At 31.1% G+C, this 23,777-nt stretch overlaps 1 protein-coding gene and 1 long non-coding RNA gene across 7 annotated transcripts; both read left to right on the top strand.

The window, feature by feature from the left end:
- Window positions 1–2,081: 2,081 nt before the first annotated feature.
- On the top strand, window positions 2,082–5,428 carry LOC145001216 (uncharacterized). Of its 6 annotated transcripts, none has more exons than XR_013661526.1 (6): window positions 2,082–2,441; window positions 2,532–2,853; window positions 2,923–3,049; window positions 3,148–3,413; window positions 3,615–5,155; window positions 5,287–5,428. It is a non-coding gene; the product is annotated as an uncharacterized LOC145001216 (long non-coding RNA). The 6 variants fall into 6 exon arrangements; XR_013661525.1 differs by having other exon boundaries at window positions 2,510–2,853; XR_013661527.1 differs by having other exon boundaries at window positions 2,082–2,799.
- A 15,926-nt stretch (window positions 5,429–21,354) lies between these two features.
- On the top strand, window positions 21,355–22,559 carry LOC145002811 (uncharacterized). Its single transcript, XM_078962001.1, has 4 exons — window positions 21,355–21,597; window positions 21,648–22,040; window positions 22,197–22,359; window positions 22,444–22,559. The coding sequence occupies exons 1-4, from the start codon at window positions 21,355–21,357 to the stop codon at window positions 22,557–22,559; spliced, it is 915 nt and encodes a 304-aa protein (XP_078818127.1).
- Window positions 22,560–23,777: the final 1,218 nt, after the last annotated feature.

Genomic DNA, 23,777 nt, shown 5'->3' with positions numbered 1-23,777 from the left:
ATTAAAACCCTATATGGTAATCTAAAAATCAAATGAATTTCTTGAATTAGGGTAAAATTTGTGTGATTTCTTGAACTTCGGAAGCGAGAATAGCAAGATTAGAACAAAAGCAATTTAGAAAACACATACCTGAAAAACCGGCATCCTAAAACGGGTGTGCTGATCCAATTTGATGGGGCGTTTGAGCTAGGTGCCATGTTTGAAAATTTTAAAGGCGTTATAGACGGAATCAGAGAAGAAGAGTTTATAAAGAAGGGGGGAGTTGAAGGAGAAACAATAAGACGTAGTGGTAAGTTGCGTCGTTCTAAGGCGACACTAGAATAATAGTAGGCGACACTTGACGATTACGAAGCAGTGTGGAAGACGATTCTCTTCAACTTGATTCCATATGATCTTTCTTTGAACCATCACATGTCCAATACCGTGGAACGACACAAATTGTTATGAGGCGATGTTGATATCGATGGCGTCGTTAAAAAGGAGGGCTACGTGGCGTCAAATTAAGTGGACGCAATTGAGTTTGGAGGCCGGAGAAAACTAATGTTTTTATATAGAATATATATATATATATATATATATATATATATATATATATATATATATATATATATATATATATATATATATTGTTTCCTTATGAATAGTATCTTTATTGGGTTAGTTAGTTTAACTATATATATATATATATATATATATATATATATATATATATATATATATATATATATATATATATATATATACTAGTAGGATACCCGCGCGATGCTGCGACGCGAATAGGTCCGTTGGGTGATTAGTTTTCAACGACGCTTAGTGTTTTTTCGACATCTATTTTCAGATAAAAATATAAGTACGAGATGACAATACGGCATCCGATGATTAGTTTCTTTTTGATGGCCAAAGAATAGTGTGTTTCAACAGGCGGCATATAATTTCCATTCGACGAGTAGTATTCTTTGAAACACGGTTAACAAAGGACTCGCTAATTGTGGTCATTTTTATTAGCAACACAAATTGCTATCTACAAACCAAAGTTTCTGTGTTTTAATAATTACCATAAAAATTTATATGTGTGGAGTGATTTTTTTATAACATTTTGGTACATGTTCCATATAAAGTGTTTCAAAAAAGAGAGATTAAATTGATTCTTACTTTTTATGTCTATAAATGTTCCTACCCAATCAAATTATGATAAGTGTCATCTTTTAATATTTTTTTAACTAACTCATTAAATATATATTTGGAATATATCAAATAAAATTAAATTGAATGATGATTTGTCTTAATTTTAGTGAGTAGGAATAATTGTAGGCATAAAATGTAGGAGGTAATTTAATTTCTCTTAAAAGAAAATCTAAATTTCATTTTTTATTTTTTAGTTTTAAAACATTTTTTAATTTATTAGATTTCAAGAAAAGTAATATTTAAAAATTGATAAAGTTTTGAGTCAAATAGTGGATTTGTTTATGTTATTTCACAACCTATTGCCTTCTCCATTAAACAAATTAAATAACTACCAAAAAAGCATTTATTGTACTCAAACATTAAAAACAATAAGGGAGAATCATAATTATCCGTTTATTTTAGAAAAATGCCTTAAAATGGCAATCGATAAACCCAAGTTTGTTTTTTAGATCGCTAAACTTTTATTGTATCTAATAAGGAAATCAGTTTTTAATATTGGTTTTAAAATACAAAAGATTACAAATGTTACGAATTAAAATGACAACGAACACCGTTATTGCTATTGTCACACCTGACTAAAAGCCTCATGAATTATATAGTTGTATATCTTAAAACAAATAACATAGTTATCGAATTTAAAGTATGAATTATGAAAATCTCATGATTTCAAAACAAAAAATTCAGTTTTATAGAATATTAACCTTACCGACATAAAAAAACACATTTAGAAGAAAAGAAATAAAATTATTATTTTAAATATTAAAGTTACATCATTATATATATAATTAAAACACAACATCCTTATGAACAGTACCTAACCCAAGTACTGTTCATCAGGTTAGTTTATCTTTGATTAGTTTAGTTCTTCTATTAACCCTTATCGACCTTACCCGATCACCTTCCACCGCCTCAAATCCTTTCTATTAATCTTTCTTTGATTATGCAGTTCTCTCTCTGCACCCGAAAAAAAAGTCCCCGCTCCTTTGCTTATCGTCTGCTCCATTGGAGGTTGAAGACAAATTTTGGTGCCCTGTTACTCGTAGTCGTCATCTCAGCCACCAACGACCGATCGACCTCCACTGCGGGTCGATTCGTCGTTGTATTTGACCTTTTGTTCATCTTTTTTTTAGCTTGCCTTCTGTTCGTGTTTCACCGACTCAAATACTTTCAATCATCTGCGAGGTTGTCGATTTTGACGGACTGAAGTTCTCTAAAAAACTTCATATTTTTTCAGAAGATGAAGACATTCATGCGATGTAAGCTCCCTTTCTATAAAACCCTCTCTCACCCTGTTCTTTTTTATTTTTTGTTAGATTTGTTACAGGTTTGTGTTCAATGTTCATCAGAAGTGAAAGAAATCGAATTGTTGTTGGTTCAAATTGTCGTTGGCCTTTAATTCTTAGGATGTTTGTCTGTTCCGTTATGAAGGATTCCAGATGTAAAAAAGTAATTCTTGTATGTACCGTGATCGAAGCATTTTCACAAGGCTTAAATTGTAGGACTTTGAGGATTTTTCTGAAAATAGGAAGCGTTTGGAAGAGATAAAAGGCCACAATGGAGCTGGTGGGTGTTGATTGTTGGATTCACACCAGAGAAGATTTTGGCTTCTGTTTGGTGGGTTTTCTTTTTTGTGTCCAATAATTTTTATTCAAGGGCCGCCATGGAAGGGTAAAATCGTCACTTATGTTATGTTTGGTTTTTTGTTTTGTAAAATTTGATTTTTTGATATCGTTTTAGGGCATGTTGATGTGAGGAGCCACTGACTTCAGCGGATGTTGTCAAAGTCGGATGAAGGAGGGTGCAATGGGAGTGAATGAGTGAAACAATTACATCAAGATCGCTTCTCCCAGACATGTTCCCAGAGGTAAAATTTTCAATCCAATGTCAAAAAATTTGATTCAATTTCTCAATATTTAGGAAACGGGTATTTGAATTTATGATTTTTTTTCCGGTTTATTATAGGATGGGAATACATGGGATGATGGATACTTCAATCGAGTCATTAAATTCATTGACGAACTTATCAACCAGGATGAACACACCATATCGATGCAAAAACGTCTATCAGAGAATTTGGATGCAAGCTGTAAGCCACCCTATTGTCCCACATGTTGAAGCGATTATGTACAAGAGCTAGCAAAATTAAACAAGGAATCGGGAAAATCTTCATCAGATAAGAGCAATCTACCTCAATGGCTAAAAATGCCAAAACCAAAGATCAATATTTGGTAATCAATTGTTTTCATACAATAAAGAAACTTCAAAAACTGTGTTAAATTTTTTTCTACTGTTAATCTAAAAAGAACAAAAAAATATCTGATTTAACATGATGACAGAATCAAAATAGGTTCAAAAGTATTTATGTTATTGAATCATTGTATTTATCATTTCAGCACCAAATTTCTTGATTTTTTTGTCTGATTTTATAGATCAAGGATCAACAACTGGTTTTAAAACATCGTGAATTAATAGAAGAAATGAAGTGATACATGTTTGCGACTTCATCCAAATTTTAATCTATCTCCAAGAATAGATCGATTTGTACCAATGGTTGTATCTTTGATTGGGTCATATCATAAAAACGGAACATGCTTCTAAGAAAAACCCAACCAACCAACCAACAACGACTAGAACCACGGTTAGAGCCACCACGGATCCCGGTTCGAACCAAATTGGTTCTTGGACCAAAAAAAGATTCAGATACTCAGGTTAAAGAAAATGAAGATTTGACCGTTAAGGACCACTTAGGCTGCATCTCATCCTAACCCGAACCCAAGATTCAATATTTACACAAGGGTAAATTCATTAATTTAGCAGATATGGATTCATTCAAGAAGCTTCTCAAGGGTTTAATGGCATGGTGGCAGCTGGAGGTGGCTTCCACCATTACCACCACGATTACACAATGTAACGTGGATTGTGATATAAGAGTAGTGTGTGGTTATTGTTCGCGGGTCCGAACTCCGAACCAAGTCAAAAGTTGAAAATGACATCGATTCTAGATGACCACATTTTCGGGTCAAACCCAATCACAATTGGTCTTGGGGGCTGCCACGATGATGAAATGGATATGAGTTTTTTAGGGAAAACTGTCACTTATGTTTGGCTTTTTCATGTCTTTACAATAATTCTTATTTATATATATTTTTACAGGTTTCAAGGTTGATTTGTATAAATTCTGGACTTGCAATATTGGCTAAAATAGTGTTTTTTTTTTTCATTTTATAACACAGGAAGGGCATATAAACAATGATAAGAGGAGGGTGCAATGGGAGTGAATGGGTGTGATTGTATTCAAACACACTGGCTACCCCTACACCTTACTAACAGACAAGAATGACTTTTTGTGATGATTGAAACCCTTAAAACAGAGGTACCTGACTGGGTATATGCTTCAAAGGCTGCCAAGTTAGTCATAATTGGTTCAAGTCACAGGGCCATTTCTGAAATAGGAGAAGATTGTTGCAATGAAATTTATACTTAAGCATGGTAAAAGTGAGAAGGACAAGTAGAGTTTGAGACAAAAAAAAAAAAAAAAAAATTGAGGTGTTTACCTTATTCCCGATAATTTTAGTTTGTGTAATTCTATTCAAACTTCTTCTTGTCGCCCATTACAATGGTTGTTGTTTAGATTATGGATTAGTTCAACTTTCATTAATTCTCTTCCTTTTATTCCATTTATTTTCAAAAAATGAATTAGTTGTATTCTTAAATCAATTATGCTTTTGATTTTTAAAACTGGAGGTGGTATTTAATAAAAAAAGTCATATTATAGATTTTGTTATTTGACTTTGGTGGAAAGACGCACTATTATTATTTTTAGGTTTTTACAACAGCATTTTAGGGAACAAAAATCGATTTTTGGCGGAATGGTAACATCTGATCTAAACCTTGATGGTTGTTTCTGTAATATGCACTACATCAATTATTATTGCAAGGGAGAATGACTTGCTTCCTTCCATTTTTTCAGGTATGCTACTCTTATTGTTGTCATTTTAGATAGATGATTACTATAAGCTTCCATGGTCATTCCATTCCACTCCTTTTTTATTTCATTCCAATTATATCATGTTATTTATCTATTAACTTTTTATCCAACAGAATTTGCCCCGGTTTCCATACCTACAAGTGACGCTGTCAGGGGAGGGGTTGTTCCAGTTGACTTCAAGATGTTTATAGTAATTTGACATGTAAAAAAAATCTTCATTAAAATGTTTATCACAAAGTAAGTTGTTATTTTTCATTGTCTGTTGGATGTCAACTATTTTCTAGCATTGATGTGTCAAGAAATGGAACTGCTCCCGTCGCAATCTTGCAATCAACAAAAAATATCTGACTCGTGCAACGCACGGGCCTCTTTACTAGTTTAAATAAATTTAGAGAAAAAAACAATTATAAAATAGTGCTTTAATATTAAAGCTGCAAACGCTCGACTTCTTTTGGTAAGTACCCTACTTCAAACGTATATTTTCTTTACTTTTTTATTTGTACTTTTTTTTTTTAATATCGACACCATATTGTATATTGTACTGACAATTTTTGAATGACTACACACTACATTGGTTTGTGTAATTGGCTTCAAATAGTTTGAGTTTTTGACCATAATAGGGTGGATGGAAAAAATATTTACCATTTTAATGTTCTTTCAAAACTATTTACCATTTTAGTGTTTTTCTTCTTTTTCTTTATTTTTTAGTTTCCTTTTCAGTTTTTTTTTTAATTTAAATATCTTATTTTTCTGTTTTTCTTTTTTATTCCACTTTTTATTGTTTTTTTTTATTTTTCTTTACTTTTTAGTTTCTTTTCAGTTTTTTTTTTTTTTTTTTTTTAAATTTAAATATCTTATTTCCTTTTCTTTTTTATTCCACCTTTATATATATATATATATATATATATATATATATATATATATATATATATATATATATATAAATGACAACTTTCATTTTAGTTTTTTTTATCATTTTTTACTGTTTTTTAAATATATGTTTTTTTTATTTAATTTTTTCTGTTTTATTTAAATATCCGATTTTCTTATACAACCTTTTTACCATCAAATTTTAGCCTCAACATTAAAAAATCATCAAAAACCACCACTATAATCAAATTTTAAGGTGCAAAAATTCCAACATTCACATACAATGTTTTTAAAGTGAAAAAAAAATCTCAACATTGTTTCTTACAAAAAACATTGTAGGTGAATGTCACCACAAAAAAAATCCAACATTGTTTATTACAAAAAGAAAAACATCACAATTAGCTTCATATTGAACCGGTAAAAAATCATTACCTGTAAAAAATATATATATTATTTTTTAAATTACCTTGGCATAGACGAACATCTATTAAGTGGATGACTCTCCAACCATTCTCGAGCACGTGGATTTAACGGGACATAATCGAAAACGATGTCCGTCTATACCAAGGTAATTTAAAAAAATAATATTTTTATGGTATTTGTTATAGTTATTCTCTTGTTATTATTTTTTTTACAAGTAATAATTTTTTACCGATTCAAGATGAAGCTAATTGTGATGTTTTTTTTTGTAATAAACAATATTGGGTTTTTTTTGTGATGTTTTTTTTTGTAAGAAACAATGTTGAGATTTTTTTCACTTTAAAAACATTGTATATGAATGTTGGAATTTTTGCACCTTAAAATTTGATTATAGTGATGGTTTTTGATGATTTTTTAATGTTGAGGCTAAAATTTGATGGTAAAAAGGTTGTATAAGAAAACCAAATATTTAAATAGTACAGAAAAAAACAAATAAAAAAACATATATTTAAAAAAACAGTAAAAAAAGGATAAAAAAAACTAAAATGAAAGTTGTCATTATATATATATATATATATATATATATATATATATATATATATATATATATATATATATATATATATATATATATATATATATATATATAATAAAAATGTGGAATAAAAAAGAAAAAAAATAAGATATTTAAATTAAAAAAACACTGAAAAGAAACTAAAAAGTAAAGAAAATGAGAAAAACAATAAAAAGGAGGAATAAAAAAGGAAAAAAGAAAAATAAGATATTTAAATTAAAAAAAAAGACAAAACTGCACAAATGGTCCTTGTGGTTTGCTTGAAATTGCCACTTTGGTTCAAAAAAGTTTGGACTAGCACCACAGGTCCAAAGTTTTCATTTTGTTGCGTCTTTGGTCCAAAGCATTTTAAAAATTCTTCAAATGACGGATTTACCCCTCTCTTTTTGTTTTTCTCCTTTTCTTTTTCCTTTACTATTTTTTTATTATTTAATTACGTAGGGTCCCACCCTCTTTCTCTCTCTCTCTCTCTGTGTGTGTGTGTACCACGCTTCCATGAATTAATACCACTGCAAACACAAACAATACGATGCTTACAACCTCAAAAATCCATAATTTTCAAACCTTTATAGCCAAAAGAAGTCCTATAAAACAAATAAAAATTGGTACTTAAAGAACACCGTTCATTTGCTTCTCTCTCCTCTTGCTAGTGCTACAATTTGAAGCATTATCATGTCCATTGAAACTGTCTAGTCCATCACCAAATCAATTTGTAGCTTCTGGGTTCGAATGAAAGAAAGATTATGATGGAGAAAAAGATGTTTTCGCTGATAACATTTAGAATGAATCAGAGCAGGGTTTGTTGTGGATCTTCACAACAACGAGGGTTTTTACAGTGGATCTTCATAGCAACGACGGTGAGGGATTTCAGATTGACGGTGAGAGAAATGAATCTGAAGCGGAGGCGAAACCCTAATTGGATCTTCATAGCAGCGACGACGGAGCCCCAATCGAATCTAGCCTTCTTCGATTTTTCTAGGACTACCGTTAGCATATCGACTAGTTAATCCGATGAAGGCTCTGAAAAGTGACATCTTTCTCTTCAACGATGATGCCTTCGACAACGCCTTTGACGACGAAGGATACCTTATCTGCCGATGATGGAAGATGAAACCCAAAAAATTGGGTTGGAGAAGATGAAACCAGAAATTGATTCTCCCCAAAAAATGATTCACAACAAATATTTTGAACACAAAAATCGATTTTGGAAGACGATAGTCACTGGAGAAAGACAGAGGAAGGTTATTAATGGGTTTGGGTTGTAGGGAGGAAGAACAACGGGAAGGGGAGTATGTTTTTTATTGTATATGTTCTTGAGAGAGAGAGAGAGAGAGAGAGAGAGAGAGAGAGAGAGAGAGAGAGAGAGAGAGAGAGAGAGAGAAAGAGAGAGAGAGAGGGACCCTATGTAGTTAAATAAAAAAAAATAGTAAAGGAAAAAAAAGAAAAGAAAAAAACAAATAAAGAGGGGCAAATCCGTCATTTGAAGAATTTTTAAAATGCTTTGGACCAAAGACGCAACAAAATGAAAACTTTGGACCTGTGGTGCTAGTCCAAGTTTTTTTGGACCAAAGTGGCAATTTTGAGCAAACCACAGGGACCATTTGTGCAGTTTTATCAAAAAAAACTGAAAAGAAAACTAAAAAGTAAAAGAAAAAGGAGAAAAACACTAAAATGGTAAATAGTTTTAAAAGAACACTAAAATGGTAAATATTTTTTCCACCCACCCTATTATGGTCAAAAACTCCAAATAGCTTTTGCACAAACCATTACCACATACTAACACCTATGAGGCTATGACATGTAATTTCATATAGCATTTGCCCTTTAAATTTAGGGTCCTCCTATATACACCAATTATATACACGAATTATTGGTGTATTGGCATTGAATTCCGTATCTATGTAAATTAATCGGTGTTTTTAATTCTTTTTGTCAAACTTTCAATTAGGGTCCTCTAATATACATCAAATTTATAATTTTCCCTTTCTACTTTGTAAAGTTTTATATATTAGGCTTCTACTTTTATTATATATATATATATATATATATATATATATATATATATATATATATATATATATATATATATATATATATTAAAATGTTAACGTTTATCATTAGGAATTTAAATCCATTTTAAGTTTATTTTTTACTACGATATATTTTATCATTTTAAATTTATAATTTTAACGATCGATTTATTTAAAAAATTTTAACTTGTTTCTAGTAACATCTATTTAACCATCCTTACGTCAAATGTCAAGCCTTATATATATATATATATATATATATATATATATATATATATATATATATATATATATATATATATATATATATATATATATATATATATATAGCAGAAAACATTTATATTTATAGATAAAATTATAAGTTATATGAAACATTAACAAAAATAGAATGGATAAAAATAAAAACTTGGTTTCAATTTCTTTCAATATATAGACCATTGATATTTCTTATATGTTAGACCGAAAGCAATTAACAATGTCATTTTGAAAGTGATTTTCGTTAAAAGCAAACATACGATATTTGTTATAAATATAGATTATATTAAATGGCTATTGTTTCAATGAAAGTAACTATTGTTTCAACGACACATCGCCATTCGAAACGGATATTCATCCAACGGACACAAACGAAGCAGATGAAAATCAAATGGACACAATAAGTATTTAATAGTTTAAAATTATATATATATATATATATATATATATATATATATATATATATATATATATATATATATATATATATATATATATATAAGGCTTAGGGAATATGTGGCTGTTATGTACCTAATATTAGGTATAGATCCATTAAAAACAATATAGTTTTAATAAAATACAATCAAATCTCTCTACTATCTTTCTTGTATTCATTTTCCATATAACTCTTACCTCTCTCTCTCTCTCTCTCTATATATATATATATATATATATATATATATATATATATATATATATATATATATATATATAAAAGCTAAAGTTTCAAAAAGTATAAGGTATGATATGAAAATCAACTATAAATATAAGGGCATTTAATGAAAATTGAAAAGTAAACGTTTATTTAGTTTAATATATTAAAAAGTGTCAAAACTTTCAGTGATGTATATCGAGTCAATCAAAAATTCGTGCATTTGGAATTCAAGTCGTGCGGTTAGAATTACCCTAAATTTATTGCTAAAAACGTAATCCATTAAAACTAATAAAAAGTAACTTAGTTTTTTACAAATTTAATTTTATACACATATATAAGAGGATATAAATGAAAATTAATAAAATAAATATTGAAATATGAAATTTACGTGTAAATGAAAGATAATAAAACTAAAAAACAAATACCTCATTAAAACTTCAATAAACTAAAAAACAAATACCTCATTAAAACTTCAATCCATATGATCAAAAGAATGATAATTGAGATTCATAAGTTTTAATATTTTATACCAAAATTTTTATAACTTCATTTATTTGTATCGTTCTCTTTATATTTCAAACTTTTGATGGAGTTTAAGTATACAAAAACAAGATTGCAGTTCAACAGTAACATAATATAAAAGTTCAAATTATAATTTTTTGTATTTTCTAATCTTTATTTTTAGTTATAAGACCATTTAAATCTCTACGGAGAGATGATAACAAATATAAACTATTTCGGTTGTTGTTTTCATCAAACTATCTATGCCATCATGTACATTTTTGTCTTGGCATCATGTTCTTTACTTTTCATTCTTAAACAATATAGTTTTTTTAAAGCATTTGAACTATATATTAAAATACAAAAGAGACAAATATTATAAACACTTCACTAAATCTTCTACTTTACTTCATATTCTACTTTTCTCTATAGCTCTGTGTTGATGCTCTTCCTGCCATGTCAAACTTCAAAAAGAATTTTATCCTACCACAAAGCAAAACACATGTGAAGATAGAAAGCTAAAAATTAGAACAACCTAAAAGAAGAAGAAAGAGAAAAATACATCCAGAGTCCTGTAAAAAAAAATCAGCAAATGTTAACATCTTGATTTTCAAAATAATGCAACAATATTCAAAATCCCAGTTACAAATGATATAGATCCGAATATAAAATCATAAATACAAAAGGAGGAGCAGATCAAGAAAAAATAAAAAATAGTGCCCTTTTGTGAAGTCTTGCTTCGTAGATCAAGAAATTCAAATTAATTCTTGTAGACGATACTTGTACTATTCCATCCATTGCCTTGGTGAAGAGATTAATAATTACAACACCATCACTACTCCCGATTAGGTGATCTAAATGAATATATATATATATATATATATATATATATATATATATATATATATATATATATATATATATATATACACCCCAATTCTGGTATGATATTTATATTGTTATTTATTGTTACATTTCTTCAAGTGTTAAGGGGAACTCGACGAGTCAGTAGCCGAACTCGTCGAGTTGGGTCGCGATTTCGAGCACGTTTAAGTTGGCGACTCGGCGAGTCTGCCAGTCTGGATGAAACCCTAATTTCAAGGGTTTGCACCCTATATAAACAACTTTTGAGGGCCTCAAGTCAGCCCCCATCACCCCTCATAGCTTCATTCTCGAAACCCTAGAGTCCTTTTTGCATTTTGTGTGATTTTGGTGTGTTCTTTGAAGATTTTAAGAGATAAAGGAAGGTAGATCAAGAGGAGAAGGAGATCCTAGATCCTTGAGGAATTTCAGAAGAAAGTAATGTATATCTTGGCCCTTTTCTGTTTCTATGCTTAAATATCCTTTGTGAAGTCATTAAAGCCATTCTTGAACCATTTCTTAGCTTAGTAGTAGCATAGAGGACTCATGGAGTTGATTAACCTTCAGATCTAGCTAGATTTGATTTCTAGGAGCTTAGATCTAGCACCTTTATGGATCCATTTTGCATGAAAGCTCTAGATCTAGTATTATAGTGTGCTTTTAACCTTAAAACCTTCATTTGATGTTATTTACACGTAAAGTTGGAAACTTTACGTGTAAATCAAGTCCCAGGAACCCAGATCTATTAATGGCATGGATTAGTTTCAAGCAGAATCGAGTGTATAGTATTTGCATGCATACGACTCGGCGAGTCGTTCTTCTGACTCGGCGAGTCGAGTCGCGAGTCCCCTGTGTTTCCTTTTTCGAGTTATGCCATGTGGAACCAGTGAGTGAGAAGTGGACTCGGTGAGCTAGAGGGTTAGACTCATTCATGGAAGAACTCGGCGAGTCAATGCCTTGACTCGGCGAGTCCAAGGCCATCTTCATACTGCAAGAACAGACTCGGCGAGTTGTTCGTACAACTCGGCGAGTCACAGCTAGATTGATCATCTGAGGAAGGAGAACTCGATGAGTTGTTCATACAACTCGGCGAGTCGGATACAGGTTGTTAGAGTGTTAGTAGCAAAGAGGAACTCGCCGAGTTTGCGCCAAAACTCGACGAGTAGTAGCAAGTGGAATCAAGGAAGTAAGAGTAAGGACTTGACGAGTTGGCGGCCCAACTCGATGAGTTAGGTCAACTGAATGTTGACTTTGATAGTTAGGTTGACTTGGACAAGGGGTAGGAGAGTCATTTTACCCTCAGTATTATTATTATCAGTATTTGATTGATGGTGCTCATGGATATTGTAGCCGGGGTGAAACCGGAGACGCAGTAGACAGCTTCCGGAGCAGTCCTTTCAGCAGCTAGGCTACGAGGTGAGTTTCCTTCCAGTAGGAGCGGGTTTAAGGCTACAATGTTGGCCCGTTTAGTTAGTAGTAGTTTCCGGACTTCGGTCCGATGCAGTTGTTAGTGTGTTTGATGCCTTCGTGGCTCAGATAGGATTTATGTGTTATGTGTTAAGTGCTACGGCCTGACGTAGTATGCAATATATGAGTTTATGATCATGTGTGTTATGCTAGTTGATATGTGTTTATGTTATACTATGATCAGTTAGTTCCGGACTTTGGTCCGATGCAGTCAGTTCCGGACTTCGGTCCGATGGAGTCAGTTCCGGACTTCGGTCCGATGCAGCTAGTTCCGGACATCGGTCTGATGCAGGGGATGAGGTCCCAGTCAGTTCCGGACTACGGTCCGATGCAGTGGGCAATGCCCAGTACGTGTTTATATGTTATCGTATGGTACGTGGTAGTTTGGGGGAGCTCACTAAGCTTTGTGCTTACAGTTTTAGTTTTGGTTTCAGGTACTTCCGCAAGTAAGGGGAAGAGCTCGGGTTGATGGCATCGCACACACCACAACTTCAGTCTTTATCCTGGGAGTTTGTTTTGATTTGTAGTTTGATTTGATACAGTTGTTCACGGCATTTTATTATGAGTTGAGATATTTGACACATGGTCTTTATAATATGACAAACAGTATATGATTTCTATTACTATTTAAACAAAAAATTTTGGGTCGTATTTTTGGGATGTTACAATATATATATATATATATATATATATATATATATATGTAAATATATATATATATATATATATATATATATATATATATATATATATATATATAGGGTTAAGTTCAAATGAGAACACTATTTAATGTGAGAACATGAGAATACTACTTTATGTTAATATTCTACTATGAATTTAATATGTATAGTATTGTAGTAATTATAATATGAATATATTCAATTTTATATTGTTATTCTACTCTCTATATATATATATATATATGTGTGTGTGTGTGTATGTGTGTGTGTGTGTAGTAATTTAGTAAATTCTAATGTGAATGTTAAATATGTGATTGTTTATATATTTGGTGATGAATAATGTCATAAAGTTGTACATATAAAATTTCAATGTGAATATTAATGTGTGATTATTCGTATATTTGTTGATGAATAATGTTATATCGTTGTATATACAAAATTCATAATAGAATAGTAACATAAAATAGTGTTCTCACGTTCTCACATTAAATAGTGTTCTCATTTGAACTTAACCACATATATATATATATATATATATATATATATATATATATATATATATATATATATATATATATATATATATATATATATATATATTCCATAAAAAAAGTAATAAAACCAGGTAGAACCTAAGGGTATCTAATTGCATACCATAGTAAAAGCATACATCTACCCATGTATTTACCCTTTATTAATTTATGTTATTTTTTTTCTTAAATTAAATTTAGTCATTAAAAATAAAAAATCAAAAACCCTTACTCTACCCATAACCGAGCTCAACCCCAGCTAGCGGCTCTATCCATTGGACCCCGCCAGGGGCTATCACCCATTGGACCCTGCTGCCAGGAACGCTGCCCCCGGAACCCCTATTCGTTCATGGGTTTTTCCCCTAAATAACAATCTACTTTGGATCTTGAATAAACTTAAACAAGTATGCATTCCGTACATTCCTAACTTGTTTAATATTCATCAAGATTGATTCGCATCAACAAGTCAATCCATCACCTTTAAATACAATTAGTGAAACAGTTCATTCACACAATGTAGTAGAGTTGATAGTTTGGAGACAATTGAAGAGGAGTGAGTAAAAGAAATGTCTAAGAATTTGATTTTTAATAATAAATAAAATAGATTTTTTTTACAAAAATCATATTTTCAAATATTGGATATGCAGAAATTTAGAAAATAACTACCCGTATCCAAATCCAAAAATCCTAAATTTCGGATCGTATTTTTGGATCAGAAATTCAGGTACAAATATTTTTGAACACCCCTAGGTTTCACCTGAAATGACTAGGATCAGTCAACATGTTATGAAAATTGGATCATATAATAATAAACTGGACATGTAGAGGGCGGTGAGGTGAGAGCAGGTCCGGCCCAATACGTGGGCGAGTTGGGCCTAGGTCCAAGGCATCAAAAATAAGGGGGCATAATATTTCTCCAACAAGTTATACTATATATATATATATATATATATATATATATATATATATATATATATATATATATATATATATATATATATATATATATATATATATATATATATATATATATATATATATATATATGAAAAATGTAACTTGTAAATGATCAGAAGGGCATAATAGAAATTGCAGCTTTACCTATTACCTATAATTTCTCACCCTCTCACCTCTTTCCTTTCATCTTTCTCGTATCTATATTCCCTCCGTCTATCTTATCTCTCTCTAGGGTTTTATAATAAATCCGCCTCCATCATAAACATACTATCACGATGATCTGTTCAGCATCATCACATCACATCACGACCACCATTGTTGTACCTATCACCGGTGACACCAGAAGTGGCGCGATGATACCAGATGAGGCGCCTCCTTATGTCACCTTTCACTCGATTCTAGGGCTACAAATACACAAATACACAAGAGCAAAAATGAAAAGAAACACCTCTTCTCTTCGTGTTCTTCTTTCTTCTTTTCTAGTCCAAGACCAACAAGTCAATTATTGGCAAAATGATTACTCTTTAAGATCCATCAGGTAATCAACCTTATTGGCTATTTGATTATTCGATTTCTGATTTTCAATACGAGAGTCTTTGGTTCCCTACTTTATACTTAGCGGATTTCTAATTATGAAAATTTCAAGTTCCAATTTCTAAAATGTGAAGAATGAAGTTTGATTTCTGATTCTGAAAACCAATCTGAATATTGCTATTTTTTGCTAATTTGATTCTTAATGAACGAGAATTTTAGCCCAGTTTACTTATTTTTGAACTTTACTTTTTGCTCCTTTGTATTTGAATTCATTTTTCTTTTAATTGTAGTTTTCTGTAAGTTCTTTAAGGTTCTATATCATCTGAATGTGACATTTGTACTTTTTCTTGTGAGAACAAGAGCAAAAACCGATTTTTTTTCTTGATTAAATTATAATCATTAGTGACTAAAAGAAGCAATATTCTTCAAGTTTAATCATTAAGAAGGTTTACTTATTGAATCTATAAGAGGTTTTAGGATTGTGCTTTATTCATTTATGCATATTTGTTTTTTTGTTTGATTTTTAATACATATTTAGTTCTTGTGGATGATTACAGTCGTTCTTTATTAATTTCATATTAAATGTGCATTTGGTTAATAAGTTAAGCACTTTGTTGACAAATAATAGAAAAAAAAATTCTTTGATTTCTTGTAGATTAACAGAGTTAATATAGATAACCTAAAGGATTATAATGATGAAAGATGAAGAATGCACATGGACAACAACTTGGGAAGGAGCCAAAATTTATTTATATTAAGACATTGTAAATTTTCATTTGTGATTATAATTGTATTCATATATGATTGTGAATGTGTTTTGTTTATTTATTTATTCCAAAGTTGATGTTTGATTTTTTTATTTTTATATTTTGCTTTATTCATTTACGATTATATTTGTATTCATTAAAGACAATAGTATTTTATATTTATAAATGAAAATGTGCATTCATATATGAATACATGGTCTAGAAGAGATTTTAATCACTAATTACAGTTGTGTTAAAATAAATGTCAAATTCTAATATAATCATTTATGACTGATAGTTTGGTTTTTTATCCATTTCTGATTGACGCATAATTTAAATGAAATTGGAGAAAATTTTGATTTTTTAAGATTCTTTTTTTTTTCTGTTTCAAAATAATTTTTGGTAAAATGTATTTTATGTTCCATTAATAAGAAAAATAAAAAATCAAATATTTTATTTTTATTTTTTGGTAACTGATCCTAAATTTAAGGAAATTTAGGAAATTTGATTGAATTTTATTTTGTTTTAATTTAATTAAAATATAAAATTACTAATATGTCCTTATTAATTGATTGGTCCAGAATAATTCTCGCATTCTCAACCTTTTAAATGTTTTTATTTGATCCTTACCCTATATATATATATATATATATATATATATATATATATATATATATATATATATATATATATATATATATATATTTCAAAACATTTTGCCCAAAAGTTAAGTCTAACACCACCAGTCCAAGAAGAACCGTGGATTCTAAACGAGGAGCTGAAGGTGGAAGCGGGAAGTAACCGTGGAGCGCCAAGATAACTCTTGAGAACTTCAATCGTCAAATTTGTAACGGGAACCCTTGAAAATCGTGGAGATCGAGACACATAACTCATAATCCCTGAAGTGTGGTCCAATTTCTATTCCTCTTTCTCTGTTTCTTATTCTATATCTCTCTCTATATTATTCCCAATTTGTGCAAATCGAATACTGCTGCAGTATGCTAGTACCATTCAATTTTTTTCCTTCATTCCGAGTTGTATCAAGGATTCATAGTTATTGTGCTTGATTTGGGTTCGATATTTTCTGCCTGAAGCAAGAGGAAAACGGAAGTATACTTCAGTTTTTTTTTTCTTTTGTCTGTTTCTTATTTCTTTCTAAAATTCCCGACATCAATCATCATATCTTCATTGTATCTCAGTATTTGATTAAGTGATTGATTTTGTGATGTGAATACATAATTAGGAGGCTTGAAGGCATATTGAAGGCTGGAAATCGAAAAACAATGATATGATTTCGTTTTTTTTTTTTTTTTTTTTTTTTTTTTATAATTTTGGTGAGTTCTCTACTTGTCTTCTGATTATGTGTTTCATTCTATCTGATTATGTGTTTCATTCTATCTGATTTGAGTGATTTCGATTTAAGATTGGATTTCTCCCCTGTTTAAGGTTGAAATCAGAAGCCATTGAATCAAAATTCTGAAAGGTGAAATCTGGAAAACGAAAAAGCACTGTGATTGTGATTTTTTTTTTTTCTGATTTGGGTGAGTTCTTTACTACTCTTCTTCTGATTTTAATTTTACTGTTTCATTTTAATTTATGTAATTTCAATTTTGTAAACTTTTTGTGTTTTTGTTTCTTGTTTTTGTGATGTGAATCAGGAATCAGGAGGTTTCTTTGTTCTGATATATGACAACTGTGATTCTGTGAAGGTTGTTCAAATTTTGCTGCTGTGTGTTCTTCAGGTTGTATCTTTCCTTGTTTATTGCTTATAACTAGATTTGTTGTGTTTTTAAAATGATTCCCCGAAAACAACCATCTGGTTCACAAAATAGAAAACGAAAAAAAGGAACAATAAGACGCTAATGAATTAAGAGGGTCTTTGAATAAATTTTTGGTTAGAAATCAAAATGATAGTGATTTTGAAAAAAATGATAATTTTAATATTCCACAAAGTACTTCCAATGATTCGGTTGATATTTCTAATGATTCTGAAAAAAATGACTTTGTTGAGAACGCAAACCAAGTGATTTTAATATTTTTGATCCTAGAGTATGGGATGATTTAGATTCAGAAATGAAAGATTTACTAATAGAAAAAGGGAAAAATAGAGAAATTGATAAAAACACAATTTTTCCAAAAGATGCACTTGGTAGACATTTTTCTTGTGATTTTTTTATACGAAAATTAAAAATGGTGATTGTTTTGATAGAAAATGGTTAGTGTATTCAAAAGAACTTGATAAAATTTTTTGTTTTTGTTGTAATCTTTTTAAAACCGTTCGAACTAAAAGTAATTTGGCAACCGAAGGAATTAAAGATTGGAAGCATCTTAGTGAAACATTAAAACAACATGAAAATAGTTCTGATCATATGATTTGTTTAAGAACTTGGACTGAAACGTGTATTAGGTTAAATAAAAATGAAACAATTGATATAGAGCTACAAGAAATGATTAAAAAAGATACCGAACATTGGAAAGAAGTTATGGTTAGAATTTTTTCTATTGTCAAATGTTTAAAAAAAAATAACTTAGCTTTTCGTTGTACAAATGAAAATTTTTATGAGAACTCAAATGGTAATTTTTTATGTGTAATTGAATCAATTGCTGAGTGGGATTCGATAATGAACGAACATTTTCGAATGATTAAAGACAAAGAAACACATAATCATTATCTTAGTCATAAAATTCAAAATGAATTAATTGAAATGTTGGCATCCGAGGTAAAAAGTGCAATTATTAAAAAAAATAAAAAATGCAAAATATTTTTCTGTAATTCTTGATTGCACTTCGGATGCTAGTCATCAAGAACAAATGACTTTGATTATAAGATGTGTACATTTGGAAAGTGTTCCATTAAAACTAGAAGAGTTTTTTTAGAGTTTTTAAATGTAGAAGATACATCCGGTCTTGGTCTTTCTAATGATTTACAAGATGCTCTAAAATCTCTTGATTTGGATATTAATTATATTCGTTGTCAAGGGTATGATAATGGGGCAAATATGAAAGGAAAACACCAAAGTGTTAAAAAACGATTGCTTGATATAAATAGTAGAGCTTTTTATATGCCTTGTGGATGTCATAGTTTAATTTGGTTTTGTGTGATATGGCAAATTCTTTTCATAAGGCAAAAACTTTTTTTTTGATACATGTCAAACGATTTATAATGTTTTTTCTAATTCAACAAAAAGATGGAGTGTTTTACTTCAATTTATAGATGATCTAACACTTAAATCATTATCATCTACTCGTTAGGAAAGTCATATTGAAAGTGTTAAAACAATAAAAACACAATTTTCCCAAATAAGCAAAGCTTAAAAAAAAAGAACAAATTACGCGAATGGTCCTTTAGGTTTTGGATTTTTCCCTAATGTAGTCCCTACGATACTTTTTCCCTCAAATAGTACCTATGGACCATAAGTTGCACGCGTTTGGTCCCCAAGTTGGATGTCCATCCATTCCAACGTTAAGCTACTCCATTTGACTTGCATATGAGGGTATTTATGTCATTTTAGCCTAAAGGACCTTTTCTGAACATATTAATTAATAGCTATATCCATTAAGGTGGTGGGGTTTAGTTTCAGACATTGACTTTAAACTATATCTCTTTCCCCAAGAAAACCTTTTGATCATCCCATCTTCTTCAATCGTGAGTTCTTATCGTCATTGGCCGTTGCAGTTTAACTGATTGAAGGGTGTATCGAGGAAAATGGTACTCACATTGTGGTCTTTACATCCACGCTACACCCAACCACCTTACCTAGGTAAAGAATATTGTAGCACGGACCTTGTAATGTTAGGTTTTGACGAAATGTAATTTTTCTTTCCTCCATCATTAACATTTTATTGTTCTTGAATGTTCATAGGTTCTATTTCAAGCTTTTGCACATTCAAGATAAATCATGGAGGTTCTTTCACAAATACGGTATCTGGAAGGTCATACATAGATGGGCTTGTTGATCACTTTGATTTTGTGGACATGGATGTGTTTTCACTACACGAGTTAGATGATATGATGGCAGTTTTAGGGTACAATGACGGAGGTATAATGTTTTACCATTTCATGATCCCAAAGACAGACTTGCATAGTGGATTGTTACCCCTTGGCACCGATCAAGAAGTCATTCAGCTGGCAAGGTATGCCCTTAATCATAAGGAAATTAATTTGTACATCGAGCATGGAAAATACTAGAGTAGTCCCTTACTTTAAGTCCCTATTGAAGGTTCGTATTGAGGAAGTTGAAGGGAATGATTCTCCTTAAATGAATATGGCTAGAATGAAAAGGAAATCAATTGGTTCATGTAGTAAAAAGTTGGATTTGAATGAGTCCACTGATTTGTCAAAGTTAATTGTACCCTATGAACCTGTAATCAACAAAAAAACTTAGTTGATCGAGAGAGTGATCCCTTTAGGGGGGTACAGTTTGAGGATAACCATGGTAAAAAAAATGTTGACATAGGGGATGATTATGAGGTAATGGGGGATGTGGACGCAGAATATGGTGGGGGAAAAATCTACATGATGTTTAGTTTTTTGAGGATGAATAATCTGGAAGTAAGGAAAGTGTTAGTGAGGGTCCTTGGAGTGGGGTTAATATGACAAATGATGAGAGTGAGGACGAAAACTTCTTTATGGATTCAGAAAATATTGTAGATGATGTGGATGTTGATTTGAAAGAATTTCATATACATGTTGATGAAGATGTTGAGTGGGTTCAAAAAACCACCAAAGAAGCAAGTGGTAGTGGTGTTGACTTTACTCAAGGTGAATATTTGGAGGTCATAGACCCAGAATTGTTTGAGTCACCTATTGTAGATGAAGATAACAACAGAGAGAGGATGTTAAGAGACATAAGAAAGGAAAAAGTTGTTCTAAGGGTGTATTTCATCAAAAGGCTTTCAAATTAGGACAGAAGTTCAAAACAAAGAAAGATGTGAAAGAATATATAAACAAACATGCAGTAGAAACCAAAAGGGATTTACATTTTGACAAAAAAATAACAAAAAAAGGATTAGGGCTAAGTGTAGAGGAGTGGTCCCAGATATGAGTGGTGGGCCATAGACAAAGTCAAGGACTTGATTCAAGGACAAAAGAGTAAATATGAAAGAGGGTAAATGTCCTTGGGTTGTACTAGTGTCTAGACCTAAAGAGAGAGATGATTGGGTAGTGAACACCCTAGTTAGTGAACATCGGTGTGTGAAATCAAGAACCATTAAAGCTTGCAACTACAAATTCATTTCAGAAAACATTGTTAAGCAAATTGAGAGTAATCCAACCATTCCAGTCAATGCGCTTCAAGAAGATCTCATCCAAAAATTCGAGATGAACATGTCAAGAATGCAGGTACATTGGTAAAGGAATTGGCTCAGAAGCATGTTTTTGGGGATTTTCAGAAACAATATGCTATTTTGAGGGACTATAGACTAGAGTTGATGGAAAGAAACCCAGGTACTAATGTGAAGATCGATTGTTACAATGAGCCAAATTTAAATTTTGATACAAGGACATTTAGGAGAATTTACATTTGTTTAGGAGCATTAAAGGAAGGATTTAAGGCTAATCTAAGGGATTTCATAGGGTTGGATGGTACTTTCATGAAAGGTCCCTATCTTGGTCAAATTTTGACTGTCGTAGTGGTAGATTCCAATAATGGGATATATCCTCTTGAATATGCTCTTGTTGAGAATGAAACCACCAATTCATGGACATGGTTTTTGGAACAACTTGGTGATGATTTGGAACTTTATGCTAATTCAAACTTCACTTTCATCTCAGATAGGCAGAAGGTACATATACTTCAATTTAATTTGATATTGTTGTTATTTAGTCAACTAAGTATTGAAATATTTAAATCGGGTATCATTCCTGCAATTGCCAAACTTTTACCTCAAGCTGAGCATAGGTTATGTCTGACGCATATTTATAAAAATATGAAAAGGCAGTGGAAGGATAAAGAGCTCAAAGATTTGGTGTGGGCATGTGCAACTGCTACTATTGTAAGGCATTATGAGAAAACATTAGAAGAGCTAAATAAATTCAAAGCTGAAGCTCATGATTGGTTGATACAGATTCCTCCAGCTCATTGGGCAAGATCTCATTTTTCAAGTTAGTGCTTTATCTTTCCTTTATGTTAACATTTACTTGTCATTGTTAAGATTTGTTCTCATTTTGTATTATATGACTAAACAGGGAGGGCACATACTAACATCTTGTTGAATAACCTATGTGAGGTTCTGAATGGAAAAATAGAAGGTGGTAGGGAAAACCTATCATTTATTGTTTGGAGTATATTAGAGAATATTTGATGAAGAGAATTTGAAATGTCCAAAGAGAGATTGATAGATGCCATGGTGCTCACACACCAATGGCCACTAGTCTTCTTGATCAAATGAAAAGACAAGCACAAAAGCACATGTGTATTTTCAATGGGGTTAAAACTCAAGTCACTACTCATTGGGGTGATCAGTTTATTATGAATTTGGATGAAAAAGCATGTACATGTAGACATTGGGAAATTACAAGCATGTTATGCTCACATGCAATAAGTGCAATATGGGACAAGATTAAACATGGAGTAAAGAATGTTCCCGAGTTGGAGCATTGGGTCCACCCATGCTACTGGCTAGTTACATGGGCAAAAGTGTACAAACACAAAATTGAACCTGTAAATAGTAGATTGATGTGGCCCAAATCACAATGCCCAACCAAGTTGCTTCCACCTAAACATGTTGTTCAGGTATGTCTTCATATATCAATATAACTGCAGTTTTTTTAAGAACAACAATTTAATCTTTTGTACATTTGTAGGTGGGTAGGCCCAAGAAGAAAAGGAAGACGACATATGATGAACCTGCTACACAGGGGCATAAACTGTCCAAGAGGTGGACCACTTCACATGTAGAAAGTGCAACAACAAAGGGCATAATTCAAGAACTTGTAAAGTTCAAGGTGGCCCTAATGACAAAAGAACTGAAGAAACAGGAGGATAGAAGTGAGGAAGGGGGTGTTGTTGAGAACCATTAGGTCTTTTGATGTAATTTGCACTTTACTTTTATGGTTATGTTAACACCTATGTTTATGTACCAAACAATACTTACTTTGGGCTCCTTATTTTGTATGGTCATGCATGTTGACCTTGAATCATTGTACACATAGGTAAACTATGAAACAATGTCAACTGTTGTTGTGATATACAATAGCATTTTTGTTATATTCTTTTTCTTGTTAACTAGTATTTGTGATATTTAAAGTGTATGGTCATGCATGTTGAATTGGTGTTCTTGTCAATAATATTTGATTGCACAAAGCCATAACACAATAACCTGTTCTGAAATTAAACCATTTGATTACAAAAAGACTATAACATTAAGACAACATTAACCATAACATAATTTACTGCAGTCAAACTCAAAAAAGACACAAACAATACATAAACCATGCTACAATTTCCTGTCTTCAGACTCAAAATAAGACCACCAGTACATTAACCCTATGACTACGACACTACTTCTTGCATTTAGACA

This window comes from Lactuca saligna, chromosome 6 (genome assembly GCF_052625555.1).
Source record: "Lactuca saligna cultivar CGN05327 chromosome 6, ASM5262555v1, whole genome shotgun sequence".
Taxonomy (NCBI): domain Eukaryota; kingdom Viridiplantae; phylum Streptophyta; class Magnoliopsida; order Asterales; family Asteraceae; genus Lactuca; species Lactuca saligna.
Note: the sequence above shows the minus strand (reverse complement) of the source record. Positions and strands in the feature narration are given on the sequence as shown.

What these genes read in the sequence shown, in the direction of transcription:
- LOC145002811 (XM_078962001.1), top strand. Translation starts at nt 21,355, where the DNA reads ATGAAAGAGGGTAAATGTCCTTGGGTTGTACTAGTGTCTAGACCTAAA. An exon ending in TGAACATGTCAAGAATGCAG is followed by an intron (nt 21,598 to 21,647) that starts GTACATTGGTAA and finishes GGGGATTTTCAG; the next exon opens with AAACAATATGCTATTTTGAG. An exon ending in TCATCTCAGATAGGCAGAAG is followed by an intron (nt 22,041 to 22,196) that starts GTACATATACTT and finishes ATGAAAAGGCAG; the next exon opens with TGGAAGGATAAAGAGCTCAA.